The sequence below is a fragment of the Astatotilapia calliptera genome, chromosome 15 (genome assembly GCF_900246225.1).
Source record: "Astatotilapia calliptera chromosome 15, fAstCal1.2, whole genome shotgun sequence".
In the NCBI taxonomy this organism is placed as follows: Eukaryota; Metazoa; Chordata; class Actinopteri; order Cichliformes; family Cichlidae; genus Astatotilapia; species Astatotilapia calliptera.
In genome coordinates, this window is record NC_039316.1 from 22904263 (window position 1) to 22921435 (window position 17173).

The window sequence follows — 17173 nt, forward strand, 5'->3', positions numbered from 1 at the left end:
CGGCTGCCCCTCTGTTGGTCTTCCATGGTTTCTTGTGTTCTGGGGGCCTCTGAATGTCTGGAGTTTTGATCTCCTCCATACCTGCTTCACACCCTGGAGGACGGGGCTGTGGCCCCCCCACTCTCCCTAGCAGATCGTTACATGGAGAAACCTTTGGAATACAAGCGCGCTGATCCACACAGGTATGCACACGGGTGTTCACTGCTCGTAGACCCAAATTACACCTTTCTTGGCTGCTACTTCGAAGCACATCTGTCCTGCGTGCTGCACAACAACATTGAATATTTAGTATTTACTGCTGTTTACACTTAGCTAGATTAATGCGATGGTGTTGTGTTTAGTATGTTGCTTTGTTTCTTTTTTTTTGTTGTCTTTTTTTGCTTGTTTTCTATTCTTCTCTCAACAGGTGATCCAGGAGATTTTTATTTTTTTTTCTCCCCCCCTTTCTCACTGTCCCTCTCCCCTTCTGTTTTTCCTTTCCTTCCTCTTTCTTTCTCCCTTTCCTATCTCTCACTCATGTCTGTCCCGTCTGTAACATCTGGAAATAAAATATAATAAATAATAAAAACAAAGATCGACCAAATGGACCAATACGGCAATGCCACGATGATCCATTTGGCAAAGTAAATCCATTGGGTATCCTTGTTGGTCTTCAGACAACAATTCTGATGGCTAAAGAACCAAATGGGACAGGCGAAAAAAAAAGAAAAGAAAAAAAGAATCGATTCAGGATTTTAATGAATCGATTTCACGTTATCCAAGCCAGAATCGATTTTAATCAATAAATCGATTATAAAAACCCACCCCTAACTAACAGGTTGCTGAGTAGACATCTGTGTAGTGGTTTGTTTGAAATCTAACACTTTTTCCTTCAGTTTCCTTGTCAAGAATTAACTTCCTGTTTAACTGAAATGCCTTCCTGTTCAACTGAAATGCCTTCCTGTTCAACTGAAATGCCTTCCTGTTTAACTGAAACGCCTTCCTGTTCAACTGAAACGCCTTCCTGTTTAACTGAAATGCCTTCCTGTTCAACTGAAATGCCTTCCTGTTCAACTGAAATGCCTTCCTGTTCAACTGAAACGCCTTCCTGTTCAACTGAAATGCCTTCCTGTTCAACTGAAATGCCTTCCTGTTCAACTGAAATGACTTGGTTTGTCAGTAGTGTGTGTGAGAGCGTTTCAGTAGTGTGTGTGAGAGCTAAAATTTCAGTAGTGTGTGTGAGAGCGTTTCAGTTGTGTGTGTGAGAGCGTTTCAGTTGTGTGTGTGAGAGCTAAAATTTCAGTAGTGTGTGTGAGAGCGTTTCAGTTGTGTGTGTGAGAGCTAAAATTTCAGTAGTGTGTGTGAGAGCGTTTCAGTAGTGTGTGTGAGAGCGTTTCAGTTGTGTGTGTGAGAGCTAAAATTTCAGTAGTGTGTGTGAGAGCGTTTCAGTAGTGTGTGTGAGAGCGTTTCAGTTGTGTGTGTGAGAGCGTTTCAGTTGTGTGTGTGAGAGCTAAAATTTCAGTAGTGTGTGTGAGAGCGTTTCAGTAGTGTGTGTGAGAGCGTTTCAGTAGTGTGTGTGAGAGCGTTTCAGTAGTGTGTGTGAGAGCGTTTCAGTTGTGTGTGTGAGAGCTAAAATTTCAGTAGTGTGTGTGAGAGCGTTTCAGTAGTGTGTGTGAGAGCGTTTCAGTTGTGTGTGTGAGAGTGTTTCAGTAGTGTGTGTGAGAGTGTTTCAGTAGTGTGTGTGAGAGCGTTTCAGTAGTGTGTGTGAGAGCTAAAATTTCAGTAGTGTGTGTGAGAGCGTTTCAGTAGTGTGTGTGAGAGCGTTTCAGTTGTGTGTGTGAGAGCTAAAATTTCAGTAGTGTGTGTGAGAGCGTTTCAGTTGTGTGTGTGAGAGCTAAAATTTCAGTAGTGTGTGTGAGAGCGTTTCAGTTGTGTGTGTGAGAGCGTTTCAGTAGTGTGTGTGAGAGCGTTTCAGTAGTGTGTGTGTGAGAGCGTTTCAGTTGTGTGTGTGAGAGCGTTTCAGTTGTGTGTGAGAGAGCTAAAATTTCAGTAGTGTGTGTGAGAGCGTTTCAGTAGTGTGTGTGAGAGCGTTTCAGTTGTGTGTGAGAGAGCTAAAATTTCAGTAGTGTGTGTGAGAGCGTTTCAGTAGTGTGTGTGAGAGCGTTTCAGTTGTGTGTGTGAGAGCGTTTCAGTTGTGTGTGTGAGAGCGTTTCAGTAGTGTGTGTGAGAGCGTTTCAGTAGTGTGTGTGAGAGCGTTTCAGTAGTGTGTGTGAGAGCATTTCAGTTGTGTGTGAGAGAGCGTTTCAGTTGTGTGTGTGAGAGCTAAAATTTCAGTAGTGTGTGTGAGAGCGTTTCAGTTGTGTGTGTGAGAGCGTTTCAGTTGTGTGTGTGAGAGCGTTTCAGTTGTGTGTGTGAGAGCTAAAATTTCAGTAGTGTGTGTGAGAGCGTTTCAGTAGTGTGTGTGAGAGCGTTTCAGTAGTGTGTGTAAGCACTTACTGAAATTATCTGAGCACATTACAAGTACATATTTGCTTACTCTGTATGCTCAAATGTGACCCGTTATAGCCAACAGAAAAAAAAGCGGAGGCCCGAAAAACAGGTGGGGGTCCTCCACCACCACCACTCACAGAGGCTGAGCAGTTGGCTTCCACATTTGTGATAATGTTGGCAGCATCACATATGTTCTTCACAGTGCAGAGAACACAAATTAGCATCCATTACTATAATGAAATAATTTGTTAGTTTGAAATGCTACAGGGAACTATGTACCTGTACATTAATGCTGTGGAAAGACTACCTGTTCACATAGTCTCCTTCATTTACTGAAGGAGCAATGATTGGAATGTGAGTGCCATCTGTACAGCCAATCACGCCTGGGAACCCTGAAAATAAATGTAAAATTTAAGTAGTAGTTCAAGTATCACCACATCATGAATTAAGTTTCGTTCATCCTGATACCTGCAATTTTGTGGCATCCCTCTTTGATAAATCTTGTGGGTCTATGACCGGGGAACACCACAAACGAAGTGCAATACAAATAATATGTACAGAACTGAGAGAATGTCCGCGATGTGTCACATGAGCAATATTAGGCCTGAGGATGTTATTCAAATAAATTATAGATTGTGCTGAAAAACGGTAACGTTCACACAGGAAATCATCAGGAAATGATAAAATGTCCAAACGCGCTCTAATCACTCTCTCCCGGCGGAGAGCTCTGCGGAGAATTTGGGCTTCACCATCTACTGGCTCTTCAAGGAAGGGACACGCCATGTCTGACACTTCCTACAGTCAGGTTTCCGACAAAGAGGCGGAGAAGGTCAGGGTTAGTTGAAGTAAACCTGCTAGGGAGCAGGTTAGCTTCACGGAGTGTGTCGTCATAGTAACTTACTCAGAATTAATCTAAACTCGCTTTGTGAAACTGAAAACCCAGAGTTTTCGTTAACTCAGGGTATACTTACTGAGAGTTTGCACTAAACCGGCTTCCTGAAATAGGGCCCTGGAGACAAAAATTCATCGCTTAGAAGTAAACGTGGAGGTAAATGGACTGTGTGGAAATGAAACAACCTTGCCTTTGATTCAAAACAATGGCGATGAGCAAGCTAGTACACAGCTAAGGAGCACAGATAACATGACCAAGAAAGTAGACTCTGTGCATTATTATAAATCCTCAAGTGATAATCCCCCCTTGGACTGTCTTGGTGCAAAACCAAGACATAAATCATGTCTCCTGGAAGGGGGAGGACGTATCACGGGCAGAGCACAGCGAGCTGAAATCTCTGAAACCGACGGGCCTTCACTTCCTACGAGACAGAGAAGCTCTTCTACCCCTGTATACGAGAGGAAACAGGACTGGACAACCGTGAATAGGAAGGTTAACAACAAACCTCCAAAACAACTGAATGTGAAACTGCAGAACAGATTTGCTCCACTATCAAAGGACCCTGGATCTATATCGGACAACCATCCATCTAAAAGCAGCAAAGTAAGGTCCGAAAATCTGTTGAAAAGTAAAAGACCACAGGGAAAGCTAAAGGCTAGGCCTGAAACTCTGATTGTGGGTGACTCTGCCGTAAAGATGTACAAAGGATGTGCGGTAAGAACACTAAAGTCCTCTGCTTTCCTAAGGATATGGTCAACAACCTGAAGGAGAGAATTCTTCAAATTGCAGATGAATATCCAACTGTGACAAACATTGTTCTGCATACAGGGTCAAACGATGTGTCCAAACAACAGTCGGAGGTTCTGAAACGGGACTTTACTGGATTACTAAATACTGTAAACTCTCTGAATGCAGCTGTATTCATCAGTGGACCTGTACCACCCGTCAGAGGAGGAGACGAGAGATTCAGCAGGTTATTTACACTGAATAAATGGCTTATATCAGCATGTACTGACCACTCTCATCAACAACTTTATTTTTTGGGAACGCAGGCATCTGTTTAAAGCAAATGGATTTAATTTTAACAAGTCAGGGGTGAAACTGTTCACCTCCAACTTGTTTTATTCCATACGTCATCCATCTGTGCTTGGTGCCAAGGCTGAGATAAACGAGGAGTTATCTCATAAAGAGGAACAAACAGTACTCCAAGAACAGACAAAGCCCAGCAGAAACCTTGAGGAGGAGCTCCATCTGCCCCCACCCGGGAAGAGCCTCAGAAAGGAGAGACATCTGAGGCAAGAAGAGGGGTCCCTATTTGCCTCCAACTCTCTCAACAACACCAACGACCAGGACCAGGACCAGGGACCACGATCTTCCCCAGTCCCCCAAACCCCTGACAGGCCATCACGCCCATCACCCTCCTCCCCCTCCCTTTCTCCCTCCTCCCCACACCTGAAATTCACTGAGGAGATGATGGAGTGGGTCAATGCTGGGCTCAGATCTACCCCCCGGCCCAATCCCTTTTTGTCCCCTATAAACCCCCCACCAGAGCGGCCAAAGGTTCGCCATCGAGCCCCACCGTCAACAGAGCAATCGAAGTCACATTGCTCAGCCTCGCCCCCCTTAGTTCCTCCTTACCACCTTCATGCTCTGTCTCCGAAGTCTGATGTGTGATGTGTGGAGGGTCCGGGCTGCGAGGATTATGGCAGTGGTGACTTTTCCCAGGAGAAGCTGGGACCCTGTTTACTAGAAGGTTTTAAAATCTCTGTACTTTTAGGTGACAGAAGGAGACATGTGGCCTGGTCAAAACACAGAGAGCTGCACTCTAAAAGATCTTTAAACATAGTAAACATACCTTGTGTGCCACAGACTGTTCCCAAACACGAGGGGGAAGTAATACCTCTAAAACACTTAAGTTGGCTTTATTAAACGTTAGATCTGTAGCTGGGAAAACATTTTTAATTAATGATTTAATCACTGAGCACAGCCTTGATTTTATGTTTTTAACTGAAACTTGGTTGGACCAAAGTAACAGTGGAGCTGTTCTCATCGAGACGACCCCTCCTAACTACAGTTTTATCAGTGAGGCCAGGGTGAGCAGGAGAGGAGGGGGGATCGCTGTCTTATTTAATGAATCATTTCAATGTAAGCAGCTATCTCCTGGAAGTTTTCAGTCTTTTGAATATGTGGCTTTACAGCTGAAGGCCCCATCCAAAGTTGTGTTTCTTAATGTTTACAGGCCTCCCAAATACTGCACAGACTTTTTTTAATGACCTCAGTGAACTGCTGTCTGTGATCTGTGTTGATTTCGACTGTGTAATTATTGTTGGGGATTTTAACATCCATGTGGACAACCCTCAGGACAAAGGGACTAAAGACCTGAGTAACACTCTGGGCAACTTTGGGCTGACTCAGCATGTAACAGAGGCCACACATAATAGAGGACACACTCTTGACCTACTGATATCCAAGGACCTGAGCATTTCAAAGGTTACTGTGTCTGATGTGGGCGTGTCTGATCATTACTGTGTTTTCTTTGAAAGTAAAATCTCAGCCCACATAAATATATCAACAACAGTGATCACAAAACGGTGTATAACTGAACACAGTAGTGCAATTTTTAACCAGGTCTTCCCATTAACACCTGACCTGTCCAGAGGGTCAGTCAATGAGCTCATCAATAGCTTCAATGCTAAAATGTTAAATGTAATGGACACTATTGCTCCCATTAAGGTGAAGGTTATCTCTGGAAGGAAAAAGTCTCCATGGAGAAACTCCACACTGGTAAAAAATGAAAAAAGAGAGTGTAGGAAAGCTGAGCGCAGATGGAGAAAAACAAACCTCCAGGTTCATTATGACATCTATAAAGAGAAACTTCACAATTATAATTTACAACTGAGGAGTGCAAGGAGGTCCTACTTCTCTGACATCATCACTAAAAACAGCCATAATGCTCGGGTCTTATTTTCTACAGTTGACAGGCTAACAAACCCTCCTGTGTCAGTGGCAGCTGAACTTCATTTGACCATGGCCTGCAATGACTTTGCCAAATTCTTCACAGAAAAAATCCAAAAAATTAGACAAGCAATTGGTACATCAACAGCAGATCCAGAATATGTACTGTGTCCACCGAAAAACTGTTTAAACACCATGAAACAGTTTCACCCTATTAACAGCAAAGACCTGGAGGACATCTTAGGTCAACTGAACTCCTCCTCCTGCTGTTTAGATGTCCTGCCAACAAGTTTTTTCAAAAAGGTCTCAAAGACTTTGGAGTCAGACCTGTTACAGATCGCCAACTTTTCTTTAATTAATATCAGGCGTGTTTCCAGAACCACTAAAAACTGCTGTAATAAAACCTATACTGAAAAAGGACAATCTTGACAAGACACAAATGAACAACTACAGGCCGATCTCAAATCTCCCATTTTTAAGTAAGATCATTGAAAAAGCAGTTTCTCAACAGCTCAATTACTTCTTAAAACAGAATAACTGCTATGATGCCTTCCAGTCAGGTTTTAGACAGAATCACAGCACTGAAACCGCTCTGACCAAAGTGTTTAATGACATATGTCTGAATACAGACAGTGGAAAAATGTCAGTCCTAGTTTTACTGGATCTCAGTGCAGTATTTGATACAGTTGACCACAACATATTACTCAAACGACTGGAGAACTGGGCAGGTCTTTCAGGAACTGTACTAAACTGGTTCAAAACATACTTAGAAAACAGGAAATACTTTGTATCAATAGGTAACTTCACATCTGAGCAGACAAGTATCACATGTGGAGTTCCCTAAGGTTCCATCTTGGGACCCCTTCTGTTTAACATTTACATGCTCCCACTGGCACAGATTATAAAGAACAACAAAATAAACTACCACAGCTATGCAGATGACACACAAATATATATCACAATGTCACCAGGAGACCAAGGCCCTGTACAGGCTCTTGGTAAATGCATTGAGGAAATTAATGACTGGCTGTGCCACAATTTTCTCCAGCTAAACAAAAACAAAACTGAGGTAATAGTCTTTGGCGCCAAAGAAAAACGATTACAGGTCACCAGAGAACTTCAATCTATACACCTAAAAACCACAAACCAGGCGAGAAATTTGGGTGTAGTGATGGATGCAGACCTAAACTTAGAAAAACACATTAAGACAATAACAAAGTCAGCTTACTATCACCTCAAGAACATTTCAAGGATAAAAGATCTGATGTCCCAACAGGACCTGGAAAAACTAGTCCATGCATTCATCTTTAGTAGGCTTGACTACTGTAACAGCATCTTTACAGGTCTACCTAAAAAAAATCAGTCAGACAACTACAGCTCATTCAGAACTCTGCTGCTTGCGTCCTCACTAAGACCAAAAAAGTGGACCACATCAGTCCAGCTCTGAGGTCTTTACACTGGCTGCCTGTCCGTCAGAGGATGGACTTTAAAGTTCTGATGCTGGTCTATAAAGCTCTGAATGGTTTAGGACCAAAATACATCAGTGACCTCCTGACCCAGTATGAACCTTCCAGATCCCTCAGGTCGTCTGGATCCGGTCTTTTATCAGTTCCCAGAGTCAGAACCAGACACGGAGAAGCTGCATTCAGCTTTTATGCTCCTTATATCTGGAACAAACTCCCAGAAAGCCTCAGATCAGCTGAAACACTCAGTTTATTTAAATCCAGGTTGAAGACTCACCTATTCTCAGCTGCATTTGAATAAAGCACCAAATCCACACTTTTAAGCTTAAATTTCAAAACTTACATTTAACTACTGATTTTATCTATTGTTCTGATTTTATCTGTTTTGATTTTATATACTGTTTTGTTTGTTTGTTAATTAGTTTGTTTGTTTGCTTGTTTTAATCAATTTTAAATCATGCTTTTTATTTGTTTTTGTTTCTAATGTCTCTGTAAAGCACTTTGAATCACCTTGTTGTTGAATTGTGCTATACAAATAAACTTGCCTTGCCTTAACATGCTCAACAAAGATGAATTTTTCCAAAAACACAAGGCTTTTGGTGTGGTGTTTGATCTGTTACACAAGACGTTTGCATCTGAAAGGTGATGTTCTTGATATGTAAAGCCCTCAAGACAATTGTTTGTACCAGGCTAATCACTGTTAATCACTGTTCTAAAAAGCCAGGCATTTTAGCATAGGAGTCTATAGGGACTGACTCACTTCCTCGCCAGTAGAGAAACTGCATTTTTTGTCCCTGCGATAGTTACATTTTTTATCCCTAGAAATTGACAGTTGGTTACTTTTAGTAACCAGTGGTTCCTAACTTAGGTTTATTGAAAAAACAATCCCATATAAGGTTTCCATTAACCGTGAGTGCTGCACTAGTTCAAGTTCAAAGATTTACTGGATACTAGAAGTGCTTTGTGAGTAAATGCTTTTGTGGATGCTGAGGCAAAACTGTTGAGTCATAGCTATTCATTCTAATGTATTTCCCAAAATCAATACAGTACTGGACTTTGCAATGCTCTATGCAAGACTTTAAATTAAGGCTTAAATATTTATGCTGAAATAAATATGGCAAATTCCAAATTACACAAATTCCAAATGAACCCACTGACCTGAAATATGTGCAAAATGGACTGGTTCTTATATAGCGCTTTTCTACTCTGTCTGAGCACTCAATACAACTAATTCATTCACTTTTTCTAAGCTGTAAGTGCTCACTATCTAACACTCGTACTCCAATGGATGCATCGGAGGGCAACATGGGGTTAGTATCTTGCTCAAGAATTGAACTCCCAACCTTCCAGTTAATAGCTGACCTGCTCTACCACCTGAGCTACAGCCACCCCAGACAGACAGAAGCACATTTAAATGCTTTTACACATCCCACCAATGGTCAAAAACATGCAGGTAAAATATGCAACGTGTGACCGCTTTCACCCCGTCAGAGGCATAGTGACTGTCTTCGAGACTTGTGATCTGAAGCTACTGCAGCTGTGCTACACAACGTGAACACATCCTGTGACAAGACTTATGATTAGTGCTTACAAGGATTACCACAGAACAGGAAGTGGACTGTCGGTGAGAAGTTTTCCATGCATCAACCTCGCATTTTTTTTACATAATAGAAATACATGACTCATTTTAATAAATGACTTCATTAACTGCACACAGTCGGTCATGACAGAAACAATCAGTTACTGTTTAGGATGTTGTGCGTGTTTTGTGTGTGTGTGCTTGAAACTGTTATGTAACAAGGTGCGTGCATACACTACATGGGTAGGATGTTTGTGGCAGACAACATTAGACTGTAACTACTATCCAAATTTAAGTAATGCACATGAGCAAACATGCATGGATAGACACACACTAGCAAACAAACAGTGAGCACAAACACACATGCTTGCACCTGCACATGGTCTTATTAACCAGCGAACACACACACACATTTACCCAGCACCTGTTGCTGCATATCCTCGTGTCACTGCTCACTGGGAGAAAGAGACTCTGTTTGGATTCAGTCGCGCTGAACATATCACTCACAATAGGCAGCAATGATTATTCCTGTAGATGCTTATTGAGTTTATTGCTAATGAGTGAATAATGGCAGGACTGCCTGATGAGCTCATTGTGTTTGTTTTCAAGTGTTGCAAGAATATTTGGGGTTTTTTAGAGTGTTTGAGGTTAAACAGTACTGAAATATGCCATTAGCTGGGGTCGCCATTCAGCAGTACCGATGATTTTATGTCATTAGCACTAATCAGTAAGCACTAATCTAATAATTTAAATAAAAAATTGATGGATGCAGTCAATAAATTAAGTGATGTAGTTTTTTTATGTTGCTATTGATTGACTGTAGTCTGTCTTATTAAATTAATAAAATGGGTTACTCTTTTAGACATTCAAATAGTGCCAAATCACAGCAACACTTGCCTCAAAGCGTTTTATATTGTAGGGTAAAGACTCCCAACAATCATACAATCCCCTACGAGCAAGCACTTTTCAACAGTGGGAAAGAAAAACTCCCTTTTAACAGGAAGAAACCGCCGACAGAACTAGGCAAGCTCAGGGAAAGATGGCCATCTGTCATTTCATATTTTAACACTTAGACCCCCGGAGAGCAGTCATTTTGGTTTTCTACCTTAGACCCCCGCGGAGTCATCATTTTGCGTTTCTACCTTTAAAAGCTGGAGAGCAGTCAGTCAAATGCTGGAGTCATTCATATGTATATTAGGTCGTTACCTAGGAATTCTGGAGGGAGGGGAGTGGGGGTGAGTGATTGAGGGGGTGGGGGAGCTGCTAAAAGCGGTGAGCTTCCTTTTGTGTTTCATCTTGATGCATTCTCAATCATCCAGGGAAACAAATCTCCAAAAGTCACCAACTTGGAGTGTTTCAGTTTGCCATCTTAGGGAGAAATCAACACACATGGGTGTATGTCCTTTGTTGCTGAGATTTATTGATAAAAACAGTACAAAAAAACAACCATTTGTACACATATTTACAAATGGCCTGCTGAGTGGTGCATGGAGCATGTTCATTGGTTCATGGACCTCCCTGAACTAATGGCATTTATTGCAATTGTCATCTTGCGGGGGGTTACCAGGCTTCCATCTGTAAATGACTGCTGGTCAGCAAACCTGGGAAACCCACAGATAATTGGAATTATGGCACGAAACCGCTTCCAAAACATCATGCAACACCTACGCTTTGATGACAAGTCCACCCGCTGTGATCGAGCAAAGACTGACAAGTTTGCTGCAATTTCCAGTGTGTGGGGATCATTTGTCACCAACTGTGAGTGGAGTGTTTCAGTTTGCCATCTTAGGGAGAAATCAACACATGTCCTTTGTATGTCCTTTGTTGCTGACATTTATTGATGAAAACAGTACAAAAAACCAACCATTTGTACACATATTTACAAATAATGATAAAAAGTGAGTGAGTACATTTCAACATTTTCAGCAATCACTCACAATCCTGGCACTGCCACGGTATCTGTCGTCTGCATTTACCACATGTGTACCTGTAGCAGTGAACACATCGCACAGTGGCCTGATTTTTTTTGCATCTGTGTTTGACCTGACACGTGGCCCTTTTTCCAGGGCTCGGTGTGGAGTGGCATACCTGAGTGGTGAATTCATTGCGATCTGTCTGTCTAGTGGATTGAGGAATTTCCCTGTGAATCTTGTTGACTGTGCCGAGGATGGTGGTTTTCCGTCCAAGAAGTTTTTGCGCAAGTGAAAGCGATGTGAAGAAATTGTCCGTGGTAACATTTCTGCCCTTGTCTAGGAATGGTTCCATCAGCCTCATTACTACATTTTCAGAAAGTCTCTCCCCAGTGGGACGACTGGGGTCCTTGCCAAGATATGGGAAGACATTGCAAATGTACTTGGATTTTAGGTCGCAAGCCACCCAAAACTTGATCCCAAACTTGTCAGGTTTACTTGCAATATACTGCAGGAAACAGCACCGAGTCTTTGATGGGAAAAGCTGTTCATCAATGGTGATATGTAGACCAGGGTTGTAGCACGTGATGCAGTTGGTGACAAATGATCCCCACACACTGGAAATTGCAGCAAACTTGTCAGTCTTTGCTCGATCACAGCGGGTGGACTTGTCATCAAAGCGTAGGTGTTGCATGATGTTTTGGAAGCGGTTTCGTGCCATAATTCCAATTATCTGTGGGTTTCCCAGGTTTGCTGACCAGCAGTCATTTACAGATGGAAGCCTGCAAACCCCCCGCAAGATCACAATTGCAATAAATGCCATTAGTTCAGGGAGGTCCATGAACCAATGAACATGCTCCGTTTGCTGTGCATGTTGAATAGTCCATTCTTGAATGCTACAAAGCATGTCAAGAGTGACGAAACACAGGAAGCTCTGAAGGCGACTCGAGATACTTCTCCTGGCCTTAGCCGTTGGCTCTCCATCTGCAGCGTACGGTTCTATTGGGGTGAAAGGGAGACGGGTCCCCACATGTTCTTCACGCCACACTGTGCCATCTTTCGCTGTCTCAGTCCCCAAACAAGCTCTCTTTTTCGGTGGAGAAGCAGTCTCCTCATCTGCAGTGTGAACAAATTCAAATTGTGAGCAAAATGGGAAGGTCAAACAAAATCACAAATGCATGCATAGATACTAATTATAATTCCAGTATCTCCTCCTCTGTATCAGAATAATGTCTGAAATATCTTACTTACTAACTACATCCACTTACTTGTTTGAAATGAAAAAGGAAATAACATGAAATGAAACTAACCGGAAGACTGATCAGACAGCTCTGAGTCCGAATCCGGCTGAACTGCTAGGTCTTCTCCATCCGAGTCACAAGGGTCGACTTCCGTCAGGATCATTTCCAACGCCTGCTGAGTAGTGAGTCTTCTCTGAATTTTCTTTCCTTGGAGAGGAGGTCCGTACACCAGAGGATTCTTCAGGGCGATGAATTTTCTTTCCTTGGAGAGGATTCTTCAATGAAGATTCTTCAATGAAGGATTAGGCTAAGTGCAGTGCATGTTCATTGGTTCATGGACCTCCCTGAACTAATGGCATTTATTGCAATTGTCATCTTGCGGGGGGTTTACAGGGTTCCATCGGTAAATGACTGCTGGTCAGCAAACCTGGGAAACCCACAGATAATTGGAACTATGGCACGAAACCGCTTCCAAGACATCATGCAACACCTACGCTTTGATGACAAGTCCACCCGCAGTGATCGAGCAAAGACTGATAAGTTCGCTGCAATTTCCAGTGTGTGGGGATCATTTGTCACCAACTGCATCCCGTGCTACAACCCTGGTCTACATATCACCGTTGATGAACAGCTTTTCCCATCAAAGACTCGGTGCTGTTTCCTGCAGTATATTGCAAGTAAACCTGACAAGTTTGGGATCAAGTTTTGGGTGGCTTGCGACCTAAAATCCAAGTACACAGATGCAAAAAAAATCAGGCCACTGTGCGATGTGTTCACTGCTACAGGTACACATGTGGTAAATGCAGACGACAGATACCGTGGCAGTGCCAGGATTGTGAGTGATTGCTGAAAATGTTGAAATGTACTCACTCACTTTTTATCATTATTTGTAAATATGTGTACAAATGGTTGGTTTTTTGTACAGTTTTCATCAATAAATGTCAGCAACAAAGGACATACAAAGGACATGTGTTGATTTCTCCCTAAGATGGCAAACTGAAACACTCCACTCCCCCACCCCCTCAATCACTCACCCCCACTCCCCTCCCTCCAGAACTCCTAGGTAACGACCTAATATACATATGAATGACTAGCCAATTTAGCTTCCACTTCCACCATTTGACTGCTCTCCGGGTTTTATAGGTAGAAAGGTAGAAGCCTGGGGATGCTATTAATGCCAATTGAAGTATGGATTTTTTAGTTGGCATACACAAACAGAATTTGTTCTCGTTTCTCAGTCTATCCCTAACCCTACTAAAGCTGAACCCTAAAGGCCACCTAGTGAAAAAATGTCACAGAATCCCGAAATTTTGGATGCAAATTTGTTGGGTAACATATAGAAACATCAGCAGCATTGAGTGTTTAGAAAAATTTGTCCTCGAAAAATGCACTGTGAAAAAATGTAAAGTGATGATGAGCCGGTCCTGAAAAAGAAAAAAAAACAGAGATTCATGGTTCATCCAATTCTCACAAGAAGGCAGCACCAGGGAGAAGTTCATGGTTTGATCCATGAGTTAAAGCTATAACACTTTTGTGCATATTTTAGGATGTCAGTGGGTCAGTTTAAGCTTTTCGTGACAGAGTTGGGACCACAACAGGTTCTAACTGATTCTATCTGATCTCGGCTCTGATGTAAAATAGTAATATTTAACTATTTATATATCGTTGTATGTTCAGTACCAATGTACGTTTGAACTACGAGCGCACCAAATGTTCTCATTGGTCAGATCTGTTTTTTGCGTCCAAACAATCTGAAAAATCAAGTATGATCCAAAAACATTAATTCCACAAATTCATCCTGTGAAAACACGCAGTCTGTACTGCATTAAAAAAAGGTGAGTGTGAATAATATTCACACACGACTTGTTTACACAACTCTTCTCTGGGAGCTGGTGGATGGCCACTAGTTAATTTAGAAAATGCTTCAAAATAACTGCTCAAGGAAGTTAATTAGTTGTCATGATATTATTAATGGCTGGATTCCATTTAACATCACCGCAGAACAAAATGGAAAATTACATAATTAAAAGTGTTTATTTATTTTTTTGTATGTCACTGCCATCTTTGCTAATGTCTGACTTTTCACATGCCATGCCTCTCTCTTAAACTGTCTCTGGTATCATACAAGGTGAATTTCTTGTGATATCATTCACTATTGGACAATGATTTATAATCTCATGTTTTGAAGCATCAGGCTGAGTGTTTTCACAGTTTTCACATCCTGGTCTTTTGAAACTAGATGTGATGAGAAAGGGGCGTGTCATAAATGCACAATTTACTGAGCCCATAAGTTAAGTAGGAAAGTGTTTCCATGGATAAAGGCAGAAAGCCATTTTCCTATAGACTTCTATAAGATTCCATTGCAAGTTTTTTGCTAAGCATCAAACCTTGGTGGCCAATAAACAGAAAACGTGTTTAAGGCACTTTGCATTGGCTTTACTTTTTATACATTTTAGAGATTTTACTTTTACATTGGCTGTGGTCTTATTTTAAAATATGTTGTAAAGAAGAAAAAAAAGCATAAAAGCTTAAAAGTGAAACCCAAAACCTGAGCATGTTTATTAATGACCAAACCCAGGATTTGAAGTTGTATCTGTACTTTACATCATCCATTGCAGACTAGTCTAATGCAATACATTGTAAAACATGCCATTACCCTAGCAGTTGTCTGTCTGTTTTCCAACAGGCAACATGACATGACACAGGCAACTGGCAAATTCAAAGCAACAACTAAAGTTTCATGCAACAACTCGAACTAAACCTGATCTCACTTTTGTTGGGACACTTTTTTTAAAAAAATGCATAAATAGATATATAATAGACAGAATGCAGCTGACAGTGTTTGTAGCCTAACACGTGTAAGGTCCACACAAATCAGTTCTTATGGAGATAATTAGATGACACCATTAACATCACACAGACAGACCCTTGCAAAGAGGTGTAGCCATGCAGTAGTGTTAAGTATAAATTGTGTGTTAGTCCTGCCAGCATGCTCCAAACCTTTTATATTGCATTGCAGTAGATCATAGCAGATGGTACTTTTTAATTGCTTGTTTGAAACTCCTAGTGGAGATGTTAAATTGTTATTACCCCTTAGTCACATGCATTAACCACTGCAGTAAAGCAGGGGTTTAAAGCTTTAAATCGTTTGAAAATAAAAATCAAATATAATATATAATCATGGCAAAAGCTTTTTTTTTCAAATAAATTATTTTTTTAAACGCTAGAAATACACCAAGCACGAAGCTATGAACTCCATAAAATTGCCCTGATGAAATAAGTATGATGTCTACTGAGGGAAACACTTCACTCTTTTTTAGCACATGTCAACATGACTGGGAGGAGACAAAGGCACAGTCTCATCTGCCCGAAGGCTGGAATGATGACACTAACTATATTAAAATGCATGAAAACATCAGCTCACCCATCCCTAAAACTTGAGTGATGGCCATCATAATAATAATAATAATAATAATAATAATAATAATAATAATAATACTTTGACTTTTTAAAATGAAAATCAAGTGGAATTGTAAAACATTTGTAAAACAACCATTACTTTTTTTTTTACAGTTTTAAATTATTTAATTATTTGTTTGTGTGTTTAAATATCTAGAGCCATATTCTTTATCAGCTGTGACAAAAACCTATCAGTTTAAACTCCGCTGACTGACGTTTTAATTGTTCGCAGTGCAACAGGGCTAAACAACAGACTGTTGAGTGGCATTTCTTTCTCCATCTTTCCACTGACTGAGACTCGTGACACAGTTTTCAAACGTTGAACTGAAAAAATAATAAATGAGTGAAAAAATAACGAAATAAATTCTTCACGTGTCAACTCTTAAAGAAATTTGGATAATTCATTTTAAGCTGAATCAGAGCAGGGGGCAAAAAAACAGGCACTGGCCCTTTAAATGAAGAACCTGCTAGAGCAGTACTTAGAAAGAAAGAAAAACATGCACGGAGGTGAATTGAAATGGGATGTACTCACCACTGCGGATACACACATGGCAGGCATGGTCCTCATTTAGAGTATACAGATGAAGGTCGAGCAGAGGTCCAAGGTGACGGCTTGAGAAAGACTTCTCATCTATAGATGTTAGTCATCATCATCATCATCGTCCTCCTCAGTTTACCGGAGGAGAGAAGCTGAGCCCGGCTCTGAGCAGCGACAGTCTCCACTGCAGTGTTTTATAGTCTGTGTCTCCAGGTGAACCGGTTTTAGATGCGAGGTGAGGGTCTGCTTCACAGACAACGCTGTGGTAATTCCCATAGCGATGATGGATGGGGGGCATACACCGGGACCGCCGCCTCGCCCTGTCCTGGCTTGTCAGCGTGCAGTGCGGCTCTCCGTCCGCTCTTGCAGTCCTCCACAGACACTGCTGACGTAAAGCGAGAGGCGGGACTTAGCGAAGGGCTGTCGGCCAATCCCAGTCACGAATGAGTCGTGCACGTGTATTGAACCCCGCTTCTGGTTAGGAAAACAGGGGTTGCAGTGGAAGACATTTGAAACACCCGGGGTTTAGCCCTAAAGGGTAGTATGCATGTGGGATTTTTTTTTTTTTTTTTTTTTTTTTTTAGAAATGACTGAAAGATTAATAGGCTCTGTTTTGAGTTTGGTTCAAAAAAGAATGACTTCTTATAGGGAAAAATATATATCACAT

At 41.5% G+C, this 17173-nt stretch overlaps 1 protein-coding gene across 1 annotated transcript in view; it reads right to left on the reverse strand.

Annotated features, from left to right (window-relative positions):
- tnfrsf21 (tumor necrosis factor receptor superfamily, member 21) overlaps positions 1-16877 on the reverse strand; it is a 94413-nt gene extending 77536 nt beyond the window's left edge. Inside the window, exon 1 of the mRNA XM_026142404.1 lies at positions 16501-16877. Coding sequence (XP_025998189.1) covers positions 16501-16536 — 36 coding nt within the window. The 5' untranslated portion in view covers positions 16537-16877. The remainder of the gene's footprint in view (positions 1-16500) is intronic.
- Positions 16878-17173: the final 296 nt, after the last annotated feature.